The sequence below is a fragment of the Loxodonta africana genome, chromosome 18 (genome assembly GCF_030014295.1).
Source record: "Loxodonta africana isolate mLoxAfr1 chromosome 18, mLoxAfr1.hap2, whole genome shotgun sequence".
NCBI lineage: Eukaryota > Metazoa > Chordata > Mammalia > Proboscidea > Elephantidae > Loxodonta > Loxodonta africana.
Window position 1 is genome coordinate 47621985 of NC_087359.1, and position 21189 is coordinate 47643173.

Here is a 21189-nt window from a genome sequence, read left to right on the forward strand (position 1 = left end):
TTGTCTCCTAATATTTATCCTCTTTCATCATGGTATCACTGTAAATAGGCAAATGGCCTCCAGCTAAAGACTACATTCCCTAGCTCCCCTGCAGCTAGTTTAACCATGTGACCAAGTCTTGGTCACAGAGAAGTGAGCGTAAGTGATGGTTCTGTTGGTAAAAGGCGGGGATATTTATAGCAGCTTTCTGGGTGACATGTGGGTGTAGTGTTGAGCCATCTTTAACCATGAAACACTTGAGGGCTAGCAGACAGAAGCGAAGCTGCCACATGAGCTCTGGACAGCTTACACTCGGAGTGTAACACGAGAGAAAATTAAACTTCTATCTTGTTTAAGCGATTACTTTTTTTTGTTTTGCTTTCTTGTTACAGTAGCCTATTACAGAATTTGGAATCTAGATGTGAGATGGGGAGAAGGTTGACAAAATTCACGTGTTGGCTGTTACCTGACACTCAGCAAAGCCCGAAAGAGGAGATGAACTCAGGGCAGGGTAGTCAGTGTGCAAGCTGAGATGGAAGGGAATGTAACTCTGCTAAGAGTTTTCTCTGCCTGTGGCTGACAACCTAAATTGACTTAAAAAAAACCAAAAATTACCAAACCCACTGCTGTCTAGTCGATTCCTACTCATAGCGACCCCACAGGACAGAGTAGAACTGCCCCACAGAGTTTCCAAGGAGCACCAGGTGGATTCAAACTGCGGACACTTCAGTTAGCAACTGTAGCACTTAACTACTATGCCACCAGGCTTTCCCTAGATTGACTAGGGTTCAGCAATTTGGGGCATGAATCTAAGTGTTTCAATACCCCAACCTGAAGTATGTTATCATAGTGTGTTCCTTTTTATCACTGGGTAGTGTTCTAGTGTATGGATATACTGTCATTTGTTTATCCATTCACCTATTGACAGACATGTATACTTGTTTCCAAGGGTTTTGTTTTGTTTTTTTTTGGCTATTACAAATAAATCTACTACGAGCATCTGGGTATGTAAGTCTTTCTGTGAACATATGTTTTTTGTTTTTTTGGGTTACTACCTAAGAGTGGAAGGGCTGGGTTGTGTGGTGGGTGTATGTTTAACATTTTAAGAAACTGCCAAACTGTTTCCAAAAGTAGTTACACTCACAAGGTCCCTAGGTGGCATGAACGGTTTGCACTCAACTGCTAACCTAAAGGTCAGCAGTTCAAATGCACCCAGCAGTACTGCAGAAGAAAAGGCATACCAATCCACTTCCGTAAACTTTACAGCCCGGAAAACCCTATGAAGCAGTTCCACTTTGTAACACAAGGGGCAGCCATGAGTAGGAATCTACGTAACAGCAACTAACAGTAAAGCACTACATGAGTTCCAGTTGTGTCACAACATCAACACTTAATATGGTTGTTTTTTCTTTTTCTTTTGATTTCAGTCATTCTAATGGGTGTGTAGTAGTTATCTAATTATAGTTTTAATTTGCATTTCCCTGGTAATTAATGATGTTAAGCATCTTTTCATGTACTTACTGGCAAGTTGTATATCTTCTTTTGTGAAATGTCTAAGTCTTTTGCCCATTTTTTAAATTGACTTGTAAGGGTTCTTCCTATATTCTGGATACAAGTCCTTTATCTGATATATGTGTTGCAAATATTTTCTCCTAGCCTTTGGCTTGCCTTTTTATTTTCTTAATGGTGTCTTTTGAAGAGCAAAAGTTTTATGAATTTTGATGAAATCTAGTTTATCAAAACTTCCCATATTGGTCATGCTTTTTGTATTCTTTTCTAAGAAATCTTTGCCTACCCAAGGTCATAAAAGCTTTCCTCTTATTTTTTTCCTAGAAGTTTTAGGTGTTTTATTTAGGTCTGTGATCAATTTTGAGTTGATTTTTATGTATGGTGTGAAGTGGGGAGTCATTTTTTTTTTTTTTTTCCATGTAGATACCAAATTGATCCAGCATCATTTGTTGAAAAGACTTTCCTTTCCCCACTGAACTGCCTTGGCATCTTTGTTGAAAATCAACTCAACATCATGTATGTGTGGATCTATTTCTGGACTTCATATTCTGTTTCACTGATCTGTATGTGTCTTATCTTTGCCATTATCAAATTAGGTAGTCTCCTCGAACTTTCTTTTTTCTTTTTAAAAATGGTTTTGCCTTAAAAACATTATGAGTGAAATAAGTCACTCACAAATAGAAAAATATTTTATGATGCTACTCATTTGACTATCTAGAATAGGCAAGTATATAGAGACCGAAGTTTACTAGTGGTTACCAGGTGTGTGACGGAGGGGAAAAGGGACTCATTCATTAGGGGACACTGAGCTTCTGTTAAGGGTGACAGAAAAATTTGGAAACAGTGGTGCTGGTTGAATGTAATTAATGTCACAAATTGTACATGTAAAAAATGTTAGAATGGCTAATGCTTTGTTACATATATATTTACCACAGTTAAAAAAAAAAAAAAGGTTGTGCAGATTTGCACTCTGACCAGCAACGTAGGAGAGTTTCAATTCTCACCAATATTAGATACTGATAATTTGTTAAATTTTAATGTGGTGGCAACTGTTTTAATGTAGTTTTGAAGTTTTAATGCACTTTTCTGATGACTAATGATGTTGTTTTCATGTCCTTGTTGCCCATTTGAATATTCTCTTTTGTTAAAGGCCTTCTGGCCATTTTTTGACTGGACTTTCTTTTTCTTGTTCATTTGTGAGAGTTCTTTATATCTTCTGGTATAAGTCTTTTGCTAGATGTACATTATAAATATCTTCTCCCACTCTGTGGCTCACATTTTCATTCTCTTATACATAGAAGAAAAACAACTCTAGGGAAATTGACCAAAATGTAAGTCATTATGTCTGGATGAATTTTTCCCCTTCTTTTTACATCTCCACATTTTCCAGTTCTTTAAGGAGCATGTAATGAAGAGAAAAATTGTTAAGTAATAAAAGGAATTAGGTGTTCAAGGAGGGTGGTTTATATTTTAAATAGCCCACATGATGATGAAGCTAAAAAGTAACCCACTGGAACAGGTTTACCAAGACAAAAACTTTGCTACAATTTACCTTTCACGTTGCATAAATATTTGAACATATCTGCTAGAGACACCTGGTGGAGAGTATTGATAAGTTTATAGCAAATGTTTGAATGTAATAAATATGCTTGAGATGTTACAACACAAACAGCCAGCTTATTTACCAAGTAAGAAATGTATGTAATATTTACTCTGGTTCCCTAATCCCCTCCGTTTTCAAATAACTAAAAAGAACCTTCAACTCTCAGTTGGGGTATACACAGCTTGCCAGTGAGCTTTGGGTCTGACTAGCAAATATGACATAAATTCAAATAAAACAAAAGACAGTAAGGTTAGAAGTAGAAATGAAACTGGTTCAGGGCTGACTATGTAATTTGTGGGAACCAGTGCAAAATAATAATACAGGGCCCCTTGTTCAAAAAGAAGGAAAAAAATTGCCATTAAAAATACTAAAAGGTTTTTCCTTTCTTCAAAAAAAAAAAAAAAATTGGCTTTCGCTACTCTATGTCCTATGCATTTCCTTTTAAACTTTAAAATAAGCTTCAATTAAAAAAAAAAGTCTGCCGGAATTTTGGTTGCAATTATATTGAATTTATAGGTCAATCTGGGGAGAAATGTTATTTGAACAATATTTGGTTTTCCAATCCATGGACATTTACTTAATGTCTTAATTTCTCAGAAAAATCTTATAGTTTTCAGTGTAAAAGTCTTGGACATCTTTTATTTCATTTAACCCAAGGTATTTTTTTCATTTTGGTGCTACTGTAAATGAGCTTTAAAAAATTTCATTTTCCAATAGTGAGCTGCTTAATTGTAAGAATATTGATTTTTGTATATTAACCTTGTATCCTGCAAACTTGCTAAATTCATTTATTAGTTCTAGTAATTGTTTTGTAGATCCCCTAGAATTTTCTACATAATCATGTCATCTGCAAATACAGAGTTTTACTTCTTCCTTTCCAATATTTATGCCTTTTGTTTCTTTTTCTTGCCTTATTGCAATGACTAAGCCTAGAGTATAATGTTGAATACAAGTGGTGAAGGTAGGCATCCTTGTCTTGTTTTTCATCTCTGGGGGGAAAAGGTTAGTCTTTCACTATTAATTATGATCTCAGATATATATTCCATAGATGTTCTTTATCAGTTTCAGAGATTTCCTACTATTTCTGGTTTTCCAAGAGTTTTTTTTTTTTTTTTTCCCTACCATGAGTGAGTGTTGAATTTTTTATCTGTTGAAATGGTCATAGAGTTTCTCCTTTTCTGGTTATATGGTGAATAACATTATTTCACATTTAAAAATCAATCAAACCTTGCACTCCTGAGGCAAGTCTACTTAGTTCTGGTATATTATCCTTTTTAAATAGTGTAGAATTCAATATTTTAAATATAGTTGGATTTAATATTTTGTTAATAACCTTTGCATCTATATTCATGAGGGTTAACGATCTACAGTTTTCTTTCTTATGTAAGGTTTTGGTATCAGGGTTATGCTGGTCTCATTAAATGAATTGGGCAGTGATTTCCTCCTCCACTATTTTCTGAAAGTTTGTGTAAAATTGGTGTTATTTTTTTCCTTAAATGTTTAATAGAATTCAGCAGTGAAACCATTTGGGCCTGGAGTTTTCTTTTGGGCAAGGTTTTTGATAACAAATTCATCTCTTCAGTAGATGTGAGGCTATTTCTGTTTTCCATTCTTGTGTGAATTTTGGCAAAATTTTTTTTTTTGCAAGAAATGTGCCCATTTTATTTAAGCTGTTGTGTTTATTAACATAAAATTACTCGAGAGTATTCTCTTATCCTTTTGATATGTAGAGATTTTAAGGCTATAACCTCTTTTTCATTCCTGATAGTTACTATTGAGTTCTCTTTTTTCTTCATCAGTCTAGCTAGAGGTTTGTCAGTTTTATCTTTTCAAAGAATCAGTTTTTGCATTTGTTAATTTTCTCTACTGTCTGCTGATTTCAGTCATTGATTTTAAATATTACTTCTCTGATATTAGCATTTAAAGCTGTTTCCCTCTAAACACCATTTTAGTTGTATCCCACAAATTTTGATGTTTTATTTTCATGTCATTCAGTTCAAAATATTTTCTAATTTTCATTGTGATTTTTGTCTTTGATTCATGAATTATTTACAAGTGTGTTGTATAATTTTCAGATATTTGGGGTTTTTTCTAGTTAACTATTGTTACTGATTTCTAGTTTAATTCTGTTGTTATCAGAGAGTAACACTTTGTAAGATTTTGGTCCTTTTACATTTATTGGGACTTATTTTATGGTCCAGTATATGATCTATCTTGGTCAAAATACCGTGTATTCTGCAGTTGTTGGATGTAATGCTCTATAAATGGCAATTAGATTAAGGCAGTTGATTACGTTGCTCAGATTTTCTATGTCTTTACTGATATTTTTGTCTAGTTATTCTATCAACTGCTTAAAGAAGGGTGTTGAAATATCCTAATATCATTGTGGAATTGTCTGTTTCTCCATTAAATTTTTGTCAAGTTTTCCTTCTTGTGTTTTGAGGCTGTATTACTACATGCAAAAAAAAAAAAAAAACATGCATACATGCTTATAATTAAAATGTCTTCCTGATGAATTGTTCCTTTTATCATTATTAAATGACCTTCTTCATCTCTGGTAATATTTTTTGTCATAAAGTCTATTTTATCTGCAATTAAAATAGTCACACTACCTACATGACTCTTGTAAGCACCATATAGTAGAATCTTGCTTTTTTATTCACTCTGACAATCTTGGACTTTTAATTGGAGCTTTTAGACCACTGATATATTTGAATTAGTTTAATTTGGGTCAACCATTTTATTACTTATTTTCTCTTTTTTTTATTTCAAATATTTTTTTCTGCACCAATCTCTACTTTCCTTCTGGGGTTCCAATGATACATATGTTAGCCTTTTAACACTGTTCCATATGTCCCTGAAACTTTGTTCACTGTTTTCTGATCTTTTTTCTCTTTGCTCTTCAGATGGGATGATTTTTATTGATTTATCTTCATGTTTACTGACTCTTTCCTCTGGCAAATCCATTCTGTTAATTGGAATTCATCCAGTGATTTTTTTTTTATACTGTATTTTTTCAGTTCTAAAGTTTTTATTTTTTAAGTCATTTCTATTCATCTGATTAGCACGCCTATCTTCTCTTTCATTACAAATGTGTTTTCCGTTATCTCATGAAGCACAATTAAAATAAGTGCCTTAAAGTATTTTTATCTGATAATTCCAGTATTTAGGTCATCTCGGGGTTGGCATCTGTTGATTCTCTTTTCCTTTGAGCACTGGTCACATGTTCCTAGTTCTTGTAGTTAAAGTAATAGTTATTGTATCCCAGACATTGTAAATATTATTTTGTGTAGGTTCTGGGTCTTCTTAGAATCCTCTGGAGAATGTTGGTATTTTTGTTTTAGCAGACCATCAGTCTGTTAGATTCACCCTCAAGTTCCATCTTGCCTTCTGTAGACAGTGGTTCAAATTTTACTTGAGTTCTCAAAACTTTTCTTATGCTGGTTTGAATAACTGAAGACTAGGATCGTGACTTGTGCGAGTTTCATATACAGGATTAAGGAATCCTTTTCTTTAGCTCTCTCTACTCTGGGATTCCCCTCATACTCTCCAGCCTACAAGGTCCTCTCTTCTATTCTTTTGATGGTTACCCTAGAAATTACAATGTTCATCCTTGATTCAGCAAAGCCTATATTAATCAATACCTTTACCTTCAATTTCTTTCTGCCTGAAGAACATCTTTTAGAATTTCCTTTACTGCTGATCTGCTACGGTTTATGCTCTTGGTTTTTATCTGAAAATATCATTTTGCCTTCAATCTTGAAGGAGCATTTTGCTAGGCAGAGAATTCTAGGATTGCTGTTTTCTTTCTGCACACCAAAAATGTAATTCTACTGTTTTCTAGCTTCTACGGTTGCTGTTCAGAAATCAGTTGGCAGTCTAACTTAAAGGTTGGCAGACTATAACCCCTGGCCCAAATGTGGCCTACCACCTGTTTCTGTAAATACAGTTTTATTGGAACACAGTCATGGTCATTTATTCATATATTGTTTATGGCTACTTTTGTGCTACAATGGCAAGGCAAAATACAACAGAGATCCTATGGCCCACAAAGCCTAAAACATTTACTATCTGGCCCTTTACAAAAAAGTTTGCTGACATCTAGTCTAACTGGTGCTCCTTTGAAATTAATATTTCTTTTTCTCTCTGCCTATGTTTAAGTATTTGTCTTTGGTTTTCTCCCATTTCACCATGATGTGTCTAGGTGTAGATTTGGTTTTATTTATTTGAGTATCCATTCTGGAAAATTTCCAGCCATTATCTCTTCCAGTAATATCTCTGCCCTATTCTCTCTCTCCTTTCCTTCTGGGATTCCAATTACAGATTCATTAGCCCTTACTCCACGAATCTTCTATATTTCTTACCCTCTAATATCTTTTATTCTCTCTTTTGGGTAGTTTCTTCTACATTCCTGTTCACTCTGTTTCTCTTCAGCTTAGTTTAATCTGCTGATAAACCCATCCACTGAATTGTTTATTTTGTTATTTTTCTTTTTGTGTGTGTGTTTTTAAATAATTTTTAGTTTGAGAATATACACAGCAAAACATACACCAACGTTTCTACATGTACAATTCAGTGACACTGATTATATTCTTTGAGTTGTACAACCATTCTCACCCTCCTTTTCTGAGTTTTTCCTCCTCTACTGACATAAACGCGCTGGCCCCAAAGGTTCCTATCTAATCTTTCAAGTTCCTGTTGTTAATTTGATTTCATATAGATAGACCTAAGAAGAGCATAATACTCAAGGCAGACATTCTTTGTTAATTAAGCTAAGCTATTAATTTTTTTTTTTTTATTGTTTGGTTTTAAGACTTCAGTGAGTACTTTTGGTTTAATGTTTAAAGTTTATCTCAGGACAATAGTTTTGAGGGTTCATTCACCCTCCATGGCTCCAGAAACTATGGATTCCATGAGAATTTAAAATTCTGTCTACATTTTCCCCGTTTTGATCAGGATTCTTCTATGGAATCTTTGACCAAAATGTTCACTAATGGTAGCCAGGCACTATCCAGTTCTCCTGGTCTCATAGAAAAGGAGGCAGTTATTCATGGAGGCAATTAGCCATACATTCCATTTCCTCTTCCTATTTCCTGCTCTCCTTCTTCCTCTGTTCCTCCAGGCAAATGGAGGCCAATTATTGTACCTTGAATGGCCACTCCCAAGCTTTTAAGACCTCAAGCACTACAAAACAAACTAGGAGGTACAGCAGAAGCACTAAACATGTCATTAGGCCAATTAACTGGATGTCCCATGAAACCATGACCCTAAACCAAGGAATCAAATCCCATGAGGTGTTTGGTTGTACATAAGCAGACGCAGCAGCTACTCTTTTTTTTTTCAATGCTATAAATACATGTATTACACAACTTATGCCAATTAAATTTTTTACAGATGTCAACTTATTGACAGCTACAAGAATTGGCTGTCTAACCCTAAGGTTAATCAATGCAATTTTTCCATTACTGTAAACTGAAACTCAGAACTCCATAAGCAGCAGAGGCTTTCCCCTCCCTCCTACCCTGGTAACAACTAATAAACTTTGGTCTCTATACATTTGCCTCTTCTTGTCTTTTTATATCAATGAGGTCATGCAATATTTACCCTTTTCATGATGGACTTATTTCACTCAGCATAATATCTTCACGCTCCATACAATAAGACTTCATTTCTCTTACTGGCTGAGTAGTAGTCCATTGTACGTAGGTACCACATTCTGTTCATCCATTCATCCATTGATGGGCATTTATGTAGTGTCTACCTTTTGCTACTGTGAACAGTGCTGCAATGAACACTGGTGTACAAGTATCTGTTTGAGCCTCTGCTTTCAAGTCTTTTGGGTGTATACCTAGGAGTAGAATTGCTGGTTCATATAGCAGTTCTACTTTTAGTTTTCTGAGGAACCACCACACTCTTTTCCACAATGGCTGTACCATTTTGCATTCCCACCAGCAATGGATAAAGGTTTCAATTTCCCCACATCCTAGCCAACATTTGTTATTTTGGGGGGTTTTATCTTAGCCATCCTAGTGGGAGTAAAATGATATCTCACTGTGGTTTTGATTTGCAACCCTCTGATGGCTAAGGACGTTGAGCATCTTTTCATGTGTTCGGTGGCCATTTGAATGTCTTTTTTGGTGAAATGTCTATTCAAGTCTTTTGCCCATTTTATAACTGGGTTATTTGTCTTTTTGTTGTTTTCAAAGTTTTATATATTTTTTTGGTTATTAGATTCTTATCAGACATACGGTTTCTAGAAGATATTCTCCCAGTTGGTGGCTTGTCTTTTCATTTTTTGATACAGTCTTTTGATGAACAAAAGTTTTTAATTTTTATGAGGTCCCAGTTATTTGTCATTTGCTGTTTGTGCTTTTATTATATTAATCCATTGTTAAAAGCTAGGCCTGACAGCATTGTCCCAACATTTTCTTCTAAAAATTTTATGGTTTTAGTTTCTGTATTTAGGTCCTTAATCCATTTTGAATTTGTTTTTGTGTAAGGTGTGCGGCATGGATCCTGTTTCATTTTTCTGTATGTGGAAATCCAACTTTCCCAACACCACTTATTGAAGAGACTCTTCTTCCCCTATCAAATAGGCTTAGCACCTTTGTCAAAAATCAGCTGACCATAGATGTGTGGGTTTATTTCTGGACTCTCAATTGTATTCCATTGGTTTATGTGTCTACTGGTATACCAGTGGAAACCATGGTGGCATAATGGTTAAGAGCGATGGCTGCTGACCAAAAGGTCAGCAGTTTAAATCCACCAGGCGCTCCTTGGAAACTTTAGGGGGCAGTTCTACTCTGGCCTATAGGGTCTCTATGAGTCAGAATCGACTCGACAGCAATGGGTTTTTTTTCGTTTGTTTGTTTTGGTACACCAGTACCAGGCTGTTTTGATTAATGTAGCTGTGTGTTTTAAAATCAAAGTATGAGTTCTCCTACTTTGTTCTGGTCTTTCAACATCTCTTTAGCTACTTGGGGCCTCTTGCCATTCCATAAAAAGTTGAAAATGTTTTTTTTCATTTCTCTAATTTTAATTGGCATTGCATTGCATCTATAGATCACTTTGGGTACTATCAACATCTTAACAATATTAAGTCTTCCAATCCATGAACATGGAACATCCTTCCATTTATTGAAGTCTTCTTTAATCTCTTTCAGCAGTGTTTTATAATTTTCATTGTATTGGTCCTTCGCACACCTGGTTAAATTTATTCCTGGGTATTTCATTCTCCTAAATGCTATTGTAAATGGAACTGTTTCCTTAATTTCCCTTTCAGATGTCTCATCGCTGGTGTATAGAAACCCAACTGATTTTTGTTTGGTGATCTTGTACCCTGCAATTTTGCTAAATTCTTCTATTAGCTCTAAAAATTTTTCTTGTGAACTCTTTGGGATTTTCTATATATAGCATCATGTCATCTGCAAATAGAGATTATTTTACTTCTTTTTTTCCAATCTGGATACCTTTTCTTTTTCTTGTCTTATTGCTCTGGCTAGAATTTCTAATACAATATTGAGTAGAAGTGGTGAGAGTGGGCATTCTTGGCTTGTATCCAGTTTCAGGTGGAATAATTTGGTTTCCAGTTCTAGAATTTCTATTTGTTTTTTTTCCAAACCTGCTAGTGGTATTTTCGAGTTTCTAGTTCCCCGCCAGAATTTTCAAGCACGGCCTTTACCTCCTTGAAATAGTAAGCAAGGTTGTTTTGTTGTTGGATTCCAGTAATTCCAGTATCTGGAGTTTCCATGAGCCTGTTTCAGTCCTCTTGTTTGTGCTAGTGCTCAATAGTGGCTTCTTCTTTCATGTAACTGGTTATTTTGACTATGTGAGGGAAAAGGTACTTAAAAAATTACTGGCAAAACTAATTTGAGGGCTAGTATGATATTATCCTCCTCAAAGAAGATCTGTCTCTACCAGGCATCTAGGGACATTAGCAATTAATCTAATTCAGGGCTTGGGGTTTTTCTGGCAGCTGTCTATACAAGGGCTGGTTTTATCCTGATGTTATGAATTGAACTGTGTCCCCCCAAAATATGTGTTGTAAATCCTAACCTCTGTGATTATAATCCCATTTGTGGATGGCAGTCTTTGTCATGTTAACAAGGCAGGGTTAGTGTGGGGTGTGTTTTGAGTCAATCTTTCACAAGATATAAAAACAGCAAATTAGGACAAGAAAGCAGTGATGGAAACAGAGATGAGGTAAGACAGATGCCATGACACACAGAGATCTTCAAGGAACAACGGAGCAAAAGCTGAAGAAACAAGGACCTTCCTTCAAAGCCTACAGATAAAGAGAAAGCCTTCCCATTATGCTGAAATTAGTCAGTTGCAAAAGGATAAATATTGTATGAGACCACTATTATAAGATCTTGAGAAATAGTTTAAATAAAAAAAAAGAGAAGAAAATATTCTTTGATGGTTACGAGAGTGGGGAGGGAGAGAGAGGGGTTTTCACTAATTGGATAGTAGACAAGAACTATTTTAGGTGAAGGGAAAGACAACACAAAATACAGGAGAGGTCAGCACAACTGGACTAAACCAAAGCAGTTTCCTGAGTAAACTGAACACTTCCAAGGCCAGCATAGCAGGAGTGGGGATTTGGGGGCCATGGTTTCAGGGGACATCTAAGTTAATTGGCATAATAAAATCTATTAAGAAAACACTCTGCATGTCACTTTGAAGAGTGGCATCTGGGGTCTTAAATGCTAGCGAGAGGCCATCTAAGATCCATCAATTGGTCTCAACCCACCTGGACCAAAGGAGAATGAAGAACATCAAAGACAGAAGGTAATTATGAGCCCAAGAGACAGAAAGGGGCACATAAACCAGAGACTACATCAGCCTGAGACCAGAAGAACTAGATGGTGCCCAGCTATAATCGATGACTGCCCTGACAAGGAACACAACAGAGAACCCCTAAGGGAACAGGAGAGCAGTGGAATGCAGACCCCAAATTCCTGTAAAAAGACCAGACTTAATGGTCTGAGACTAGAAGGACCCTGGAGGTCATGGTCCCCAGACCTTCTGTTAGCCCAAGACAGGAACCATTCCCAAAGCCAACTCTTCAGACAGGGACTGGACTGGACTATGGGATAGAAAATAATACTACCAGTGAAGAGTGAGCTTCCTGGATCAAGTAGACACATGAAACTATGTGGGTATCTCCTGTCTGGAGGTGAGACAGGAGGGCAGAGGGGGTCAGAAGCTGGCCAAATGGACATGAAAATAGAGAGTGGAGGGAAGAAGTGTGCTGTCTCATTAGGGAGAGAGCAACCAGGAGTATACAGCAAGGTGTATATAAATTTTTGTATGAGAGACTGACTTGATTTGTAAGCTTTCACTTAAAGCACAGTAAAAATTAAAAAAAAAAAAACCTTCCTCTAGAGCCAGCCCCCTTAATTTGGACTTCTACCCTCCTAAACTGTGAGAAAATAAATCTATTTCTTGAAACCATGCACTTGTGGTATTTCTGTTATAGCAGCACTAGATAACTAAGGCACATGGTTCATCCTCACTCCTGGGCTGCTGCTTTTTGAGGTACTTGACATATAAAACCCACTTCCCTCAAGTCAATTTCGACTCAAAGTGACCCTGTAGGACATCATGTAACTGCCCTATATGGTTTCCAAAACTATGATCTTTATGGAAGCAGGCTGCCACATCTTTCTCCCTCAGACTGACTGCTGGGGTCAAACTGTAGACCTTTCAGTTAGCAGCTGACTGATTAAACCACTGTGCCACCAGGGCTCCATCCTAGATATATAAAGGAAGCCAATTAATCAGAACCTAAACTTTGGATGGCCCCGCCTCTGAATTTTGTTCCCTTTGCCTCCAAAGTATGACAAAACAGCTTATCTTCTCAGCTGCCTGTGCAAATGTCACAATGGCAAAACAGCCTCAAGTGCTGAGCTTTCTTCTCTATACTTCCATTCTCTCCTGGCACTCAACCCAGTAATTCACTATCTTACTAGCTTTTGAAGACTATTATTTTTATAGTTTCTCCAGGGTTTTTGTTGTTGTTTTCAGTGGGAGTGTTTTCAGTGGGAGTGCTGGTCACAGTCACCAAGCCTGCCATTACCAGAAGTGGAAGTTTCCTTCTCATTTTTAAAAATTTCTTACCTCCCCTCTCCCTTTTCCCTATTATTTCTTTAGTCAGGTATTGGATGTCCTGGGTTAAACCCCTTTATTTTATTTTTCTTTCCTATTTTCTATTTCTTTGCCTTTTTTCTATTTGTGGGATATTCCTCAACTTTAACTTCATACCATTTTGTTGTTTTTTTTTCCTGCTATGAAATCTGTAACTTTTAAGCACTCTTTCTTATTCTGTAATTGTTGCTTTTTTAAAAAAAAACTTCTTGTTCTTTTATATGGATACAACATCTTCTCATAGCTGAGGATACTAAATGGAAGGGTTGGTTCTGAAGTTGTTTTCTCACAGCAAGTCTCTGCTTCCTTTAGGTTTTCTTCTGTTTGTTTTTTGGCTGTTCTTCCAAATTTAAGAATGGGGCATTACAGAGCTGAGTGGAAGCTCTGTAACATGGACAAGACTTGCCAAGTGGTGGGCTTAGCCTGATGTTGATCCATTAGTTGTACACCACCCATTTTCTCTGGAGAAATCCCAAATGCTAACACATAAAGGTCTTCTCTGGGGCCCTTTAGTTCTCCAAAGGAGAATATCTTTGACCTTCTGTAGTCCCCTGGCTGCCAGTGAGTATTCTGCATACATAGGAGAAAAGAAGGGCTGGACTTTTAGTTACTTTTTTCATTTTTAGTTCCCCATTTTGGCCACTGCTAAATCAGGTGTTTCTAAATCCCAAATCTCTTCCTTTAAAGAAGTTCCAATTTCTAGTTTCCAACATTTTGCAGGGGGAAGGTAGGGGTGGGTGGATATGTTAACTGTACTGTATATGACCCTTCTGCCCTCTGCCTCACCTCTATCTCATAACAACCAAGAGTTTCTGAGCCCCAATCCTCTCTCCCTTTGCATACACTCATGAAATCATTTTATTTCTCTCTGTATCCTTGAATGTACTGTACTTAAAATCCTTTAAATTTCTTTATAGTGTCTTTTGTTTATTAGTTCAATTGTCCAGTATGTCCACATTTAACCTTAAAGTAATAACTTTGTTAAAAATCATTTAACAAATATATGCAAACTTATATAATACTTTGTCCTCCAAAGTAATCTTAAAAGGCTATATACTTATTCCAATGATTGTGCCATTGCTGAAATCATGACGGAAAGTGAACATGTGGATATCTTTGGGGAAAAGGTAAGGGGAATAGTACAGAGAGGTAGTGGTCCAAGGAAATTCTGGCCTTATTGGTTCTTCTTACAAGGCGAATGTATTTGTCTATTATTTGTGATATTAAAAATTAAAAGGAAAGAACAGGTGCTCAAACAACCTACAGTAAAATCTCAGCTACATTAATGCATGACCTTGAACATGTTACTTATCTTCTCCAAGCGTGTTTCCTGATCTTTAAGTAATGACATCACTTTCAACAAAAGTTTGTTGTACTCTTCAGACAGGGATTGGACTGGACTATGGGATATAAAATGATACTGGTGAAGAGTGAGCTTCTTGGATCAAGTAGACACATGAGACTATGTGGACAGCTCCCGCCTGGAGAGGAGATGAGAGGGCAGAGAGGGTCAGAAGCTGGCCGAATGGACACAAAAATAGAAAGTGAAGGGAAGGAGTGTGCTGTCTCATTAGAGGGAGAGCAACTAGGAGTATATAGCAGGGTGTATGTAAGTTTTTGTGTGAGAGACTGACTTGGTTTGTAAACTTTCACTTAAAAAAGCACAATAAAAAATTTTAAAAAGTTTGTTGTATGGCATAATAGTAGTACACAGTAAATATTGATTCTTGCCCTTCTCTCATCTAAAATTGCCTTCAAACTATGCCATTGTTTTATACATCTTCAGTGATAAGAAATCTTCATTTTTGATTATGTGTTGGGTCATGTAATCAATAATAAGTGACTGCACAAGCTTTATGAATGAGATGAGTGACCAATATAGTTTTTAGTCTAAAAAGCATTTGGCAGGAAGAATCCTATGAGTCCAAGCAACATCTTGATCATGTCACTATTAGTTTACTTTTCCGGGGAGAAATTCTCACAGAAGGTCCCAACATAGTCCAAATTTTAGAGCTTAATATGATTGTCTGTGGGGTCACAACAGAGGGCCCCGGAGAGAATGGGAGAAAAAAAATATAGAACAAAAATCAAATTCTAAAAAAGAAAGGCCAGACTAACCGGACTAGTAGAGACTAGAGGACTCCCTGAGACTATCACCCTCAGGCACACTGAACCTTGAACTAAATCTACCCCTTTAAGTGAAATAAGAGTGGCACACACAATAAGGGATATTATGTATAAGATCTATGCTCTACTTAAAAATCATTTGTATGAGACCAAAAGGTCAATACTTACTCTAAAGCAAAGATGAGAAGATAAGGGGGCAGGGAGACTATAGTACTGGAAATGGAACAACCAGAATACAACTAAAGAGAATGCTGACCCACTATGAAAAATGTAAGTAATGTCACTGAACACTTTGAATGGAAACTGTCAAACAGAAATCTAACTTGCTGTGTAAACTTTCACCAAAAACACAATAAAATATTATTTTTTAAAAAATGGTTGTTTGGCCTGATTAATTCTGCCCACACTGCATGCAACTGACATACATATAACTTTAGGATATTAGAGTTATCCACTGAAGACTTTCATGATTTATTTTTGGATCATATAAGAATCATGTTTTATTAAATATCACTGTTTTCTTCAAAAAATATTATTTTGTCCAATTTCCCTCAGAAGATTACAACCAATTGTATATGCCTAAAACAATCACTTCTTCTGGCTCCTACAAACCATAAGAAAACAATCCCATTGATATACAGTCATACTTTCCATTGTTTTCATAATGTACTCAGGATAATGTCTTTAATGTCTATCCTAATTTTCTCCTGTCACGATTTAAGCTCATTCCCTCTTGTTCTACACTATGTTGGTAAGAGAACAAGTATATCTATAATTACAAAGTCTTGGGCATCTGAAGGCAATTATTAAATTACCCTTTATCTTTCCCTTCTCCAAGTTAAGTAACCCCAATTCCTTTGCTTTTTCTTAGTTTGTTATTTTTGAAAGCTCAAATTCTACATGCCACATGGGAAAAATTTTTAAAGGATAATTAAGAAAACGTATAGAGTTAAATTACAGTTAAGTAAAATAGCAATGTGATAGGTGTAACACAATTATGAATAATAAATGAAGACCTGGATAAACTGTCATTCATACATTAATTCTACACCTTGGTTCTACTTCTAGCATTCTATTGTACTATAATCCTTACCAGGGGACTTTCCTTGCTGTGAGTTGCTTCTTCGCTCTCTGTATCTGGCTGGAGTGGATAAACCTGTGTCTTTACTAGGCTTGCTAGCAGACCCCATTTCTGAAATAAGGAATCCCATCTGTTCTGAAGGCAAGATATTCTCAGACGGATTGGTCTGGCATTTTATACTGGTATCCACCTAAAATATTAAACCCACTCATTATTCTGAGATTTCCCCAAAATAATCTACTGAAAGTTAAGATATTCCATCAGAGAAGTTCTACTATGGAAACATGGTCCAACAACATGCTTGTAAGGCTTGTCATCCTTATGAATGATACTACCTATGATTCTATTGAGTTACCTAAATATTTGGTAGTAAAATGTACACTTCCCCATACACAAACCACTGAAATGTATATGAGTCTAAAACATTTTCTTATGATCAGAGGAAGATTTACCATGAAGCTAGTGGGTTGTTTTTGTTGTTTGGTTTTTGTAAAATTTACAAAAGTAAGATATTTTGATCATAATTGGTTATAACCACTATCTCCACTCTGACATCCCTCCATCAGATTTCCCCTTCTGTTAGTGGTATTGGAATGGCTCTACATATACCTGTTGGATGGTGTCAATGGGGCATGGGCACTTTATTCTACGTATTCTGCACTCTTTGTCTTAAAGAGGACCTCAAAATTTTATGTGTTTCAGCCACTATAGAATCTGGATCTGCCCTGCTTAGGATATATAAGTTTCTTTCTTGACGCTCTTAAGAGCTTTCTTTGCAACGTCAAATCCCTATGTCAAGGTGGCCAACTTCAGGAATGCTCTATTTCTTTAGGAATTTATTTTAAAATAAAACTGTATAATGAAATGAAGCCAAAAGTTAAAAAAAAAAATAGCTTTCAAAAGCTGCACTATTAAAAAATATTAAAGAAAAAATAACCATGTATAGAAATGCAATTTTAAAGTATTAAATCTAATGCTTCTGGAGTGTGACTATGAAGGAACAAAGACAAATTTGGGGTTCTTTACACCAGCGTATTTGCTACATAATGGGACTATCTTTGGTCTACTGAATTTACAACATTATCTTAACACACAATACTGGGTCTTAATACTAAGGCTCAAAAAGCACAATGAAAAATAGAAGCCTTGAGAGATTTGAATCTAAAATTAGAGCTAAGAAGTCTCCTAAAAGTTATGTTGGAAATTTCAAACACAAAAGAGATTTTCAGTCCTGTTAACAACAACAAAAAAGAACAGGTTAAGATTTAAAAAAAAAAATTAAGAGTAGGGAAAAATACTTATCAGATAAATTCACAAAAAATGGTTTTAATTTGGATATACTTTTGATGAATCAAAACTGATTAATTTTCAACTGGATAATAGTTTAACTTAACTAGTAAAAAAGGTCTGCCTTGAGCATTATATACTTTTAAGATCTAATATGGGATCAAATTAACAATAGCAACTCAAAAGATTAGACAGGAACCTTGGGGGGCAATGAATTTATATCAATGAGGGAAGAATCAATGTCACTGAATTATACACGTGTAAACTGTTGAATTGGTATATGTTTTGCTGTTATATTCTCAATAATAACATCAAAATAAATAAAATTTAGAAAAAATAATTTTCTGGTCACAAACCAGCAGCAATAGAGGAATTACTCTCTACCTTCTCCTCAAACTATAGTCAGTGTTCTATTTTAGGAATGCAGATATTGGTAAGGAAATTTCAAACACAGTAGGCTCACAAGTCATATTAGAGTTCAGTGATGCTGTAAGAAAGTATAAAAAACCCTCCAGCCATCTCCTTACCTTCATGCCACAAATGGCTAAAAAGGTCCTGATAGTACCTGTCAAATAAATCACCCCTTCTGGGTAGTAGGATTCTATCAGCCAGGGATACTTAGTCCATCCAAACTAAGATAGAGAACAGAACTCAAGGGATGCTTTTAACATGAAAATAAATTTTATACTACAATGGTCCATCAGACTGACTCTCTAGAGGTTGACTTCAGGCCGTAACATAGAGAGAGGATACCTGGGGAGTAAGGTAACTTCCTTCTTTCTAAATCTTTTGTGCAGAACCACTGGGGTATGATTCTTCTGGAAAGTATAGCAAGCTAGTATTAAACCCAAACGAATCTGGATGAACTCTCCACTAGAACAGTCTTTAGCAAGAAGCATTAGGTACTTTTAGCTTTACTAGTTTTTTTTTTTTTTTGCCCCCTTACCTGGTGTGTGCTGAATGGTAGCCCTTCTTGCACAAATACTACCGAAGATGGAGATGGATTATGACTTAGCTGATCCTTCAGTTTGACATGAGCTTGTTGGTTGGCTGCAGATTCCTGCATTGTTGTATTTTCAACAGGCTGAGCTGTGTGGATGGTATAGATGTACTCAGGTGACTGTGGCAGAGAGCAGGTAATTGCTTGTTCTGTTCCGACCACAAAAGATGTAATATCTGAACCTACAGGAGTAAGTGGCTCCAGCTGGCTAGCCTGACTTGTAGAAGATGGATTGCTGCTGTTTGAATTAGCTAGGATATGTTGACCTCTGTTAGACTGAGATGTTGGGCACTGATTCTCAACAGGCTCCACCTTTACCATCTCCAATTTAGGGGAGGAATGCAACTCATCTACTATCTGAAAGACAGCCTCTAGGTTTACTTCTGTCTTTTTATTTTCATCAGTAGCACTGCAAGGCCAATTAGAAGGCAGAAATTCAACTGGATAGGAGGATTGCATTGGAGTATTCTGGGAAAAGAGAAAATAGGACTTTTTGGATAGAAAATCAAATATGAGATTAAGGAGGAAAGTAACAACATTTAGGTCGATGAATGCTAAACGTGAACAGATTAAACTTAAACTAAAGCTCACAAAGAAAAATTGAACACCAATCTATTTTTCATTAACATTTACCGAGCATCTGTTTTATGCCAACCACTATGCTAAGTTTAATACTGGAATGGACCAATGATTCTCAGAGTTAGAGTACATAAAGTCACAAAACTACAGTACGCAATACACCAAATTCTTCCATAAAGGTTGACAGGCAAAAAAATTACTTGTATCTATCATACGCTGTTTTTGGAATGCAGGCATTAGTAAGAAAATTTCAAACACAGGATGCTCACAAGTCCACCAATGCTTTTAAAGATTCAGGGGAGGTACTGATAACCTGTTCCAAATGATCTGAGAAAAAATGGACAGAATATTGAATGTCCTTTGGTTCCTGAGATTGTTTATTTTTAATAATAAAACAAAAGATTCAAGATAGCTGTCACTTTTACATTTATATCTTTTTAAGACATATTCTCTAATATACACATACTGCTTTGCACAGAGTAGCCACATTCAATAAATGCTTGTTGGTTAATTATCTTAAGCTGTGGCTATAAAATACAGTAATGATTAAATAAAACATGTAATGAGTTGCTGTTGCCAAATGCAGAGCTTTGCACAGAGTAGGCATTCAATAAATGTTTGATTATCTTAGATTATACACATAAAGTACAGAACGTTGTGATTAAATAAAACACACTGATGTTGCCATATGCACTACAAAGACTGTGTCAATGATATCCAGAAGGCCACTAATGCCAAATAATGTAAATTCAAATGGTATAAGCAACAAACTACCATAGTCAATAGATACCATTGGGGTTTTTACTACGTGCCAAGCACGTGCAAAGTGCTATATACATTATTTCATTTAACCCTCACACAGCCCTGTGAAATGCGATGATGTCCATTTCCAAATGATGAAAAATGAGGTTCAGAGAAGTTTCATAATTTATTCCAAGTCATAATGAAAGTAACTGGCAGAGTCAGGTTTCAAATCCAGGTTTGCCTGATTGCTCTTCACCATTATAATATACTAACTATCCGTGTACACTCTTCCCAATACGTACAGTCCAACTAAATTAATTTCCTTTGTTTCCAGGGTGGCACTTGAAATACCTTCCTTTTTCCCATTTTTTAGTTTTATGTATGCTTATTTGTATTTTCCTATAATAATTATGTACTGCCTTTGTAGTAAGAAAAGGTATTTAAATATGCAAAAGAAATTATTTATTTAAAACATAATCAAGATGTAAACACTGTCAAAGCAATTACAGTATGATCCAGGGGAGAGAGTATCTGGTTCAGAGACAAATTACCCAATAAGCAAGGTAAGCACGCGCTTAGGGCATCAACAAAACAGGGGCACCAGTTGTCCGAAGCAAAGACCCACAGATGCCAAAGAGACAGGATACAAAGAAAAGCAAGCACCGCAGTGGAAGGGAACTGAAGGACACTGAATGAAACTGATACCAGCTCCAGCTGGTGAGAATGTACCGGCTAGAAATAAAGTTCACGTGGGGTCACAAGGGCACCCACATACAAGATTGTGTTAAAGCTATGAGACTCCTACCACTTCAACACCTTCATTGGCATCTGTCTCCTACGGTCCCCTACTGTGTAACTGAAACTCCTTATCTTGGTGGGTCTCTTGGGAGTATACTATTTCTAATAAACAAGAAGTGGGTGTGGGCTGTTGAGTCTAACTCTTGCTATATTACACACTAAAAATTTTATAATCCAGTTCATCTCATTCCACTAAAATGGCATACGCTACTTTTGCATTCAGTTGCTAATACTATAGTCACATTTTAAAAGAAGTTACATCATGGATAGCTAAAGCATACACACACCATACATATTCATACATATATATATTTATTTATACATACATAACTC

The 21189-nt window shown here is 36.0% G+C and overlaps 1 protein-coding gene across 5 annotated transcripts in view; it reads right to left on the reverse strand.

Moving 5' to 3' along the window:
• Positions 1-21189, reverse strand: part of HSF5 (heat shock transcription factor 5) — a 58420-nt gene that overhangs the window by 17315 nt on the left and 19916 nt on the right. For 3 of the 5 annotated variants that reach the window (XR_010318369.1, XR_010318370.1, XR_010318368.1), the window contains one exon: positions 4200-18824. Coding sequence is in view for 1 of the 5 variants with exons in the window: in XM_003414377.3 (XP_003414425.2) it covers positions 16461-16638; positions 18682-19203 (700 nt within the window). In the remaining 4 variants the exon portion in view is untranslated. Of the gene's footprint in view, positions 1-4199; positions 19204-21189 lie in introns of those variants that run through there. The other 2 variants (XM_003414377.3, XR_010318371.1) reach the window with 2 other exon arrangements.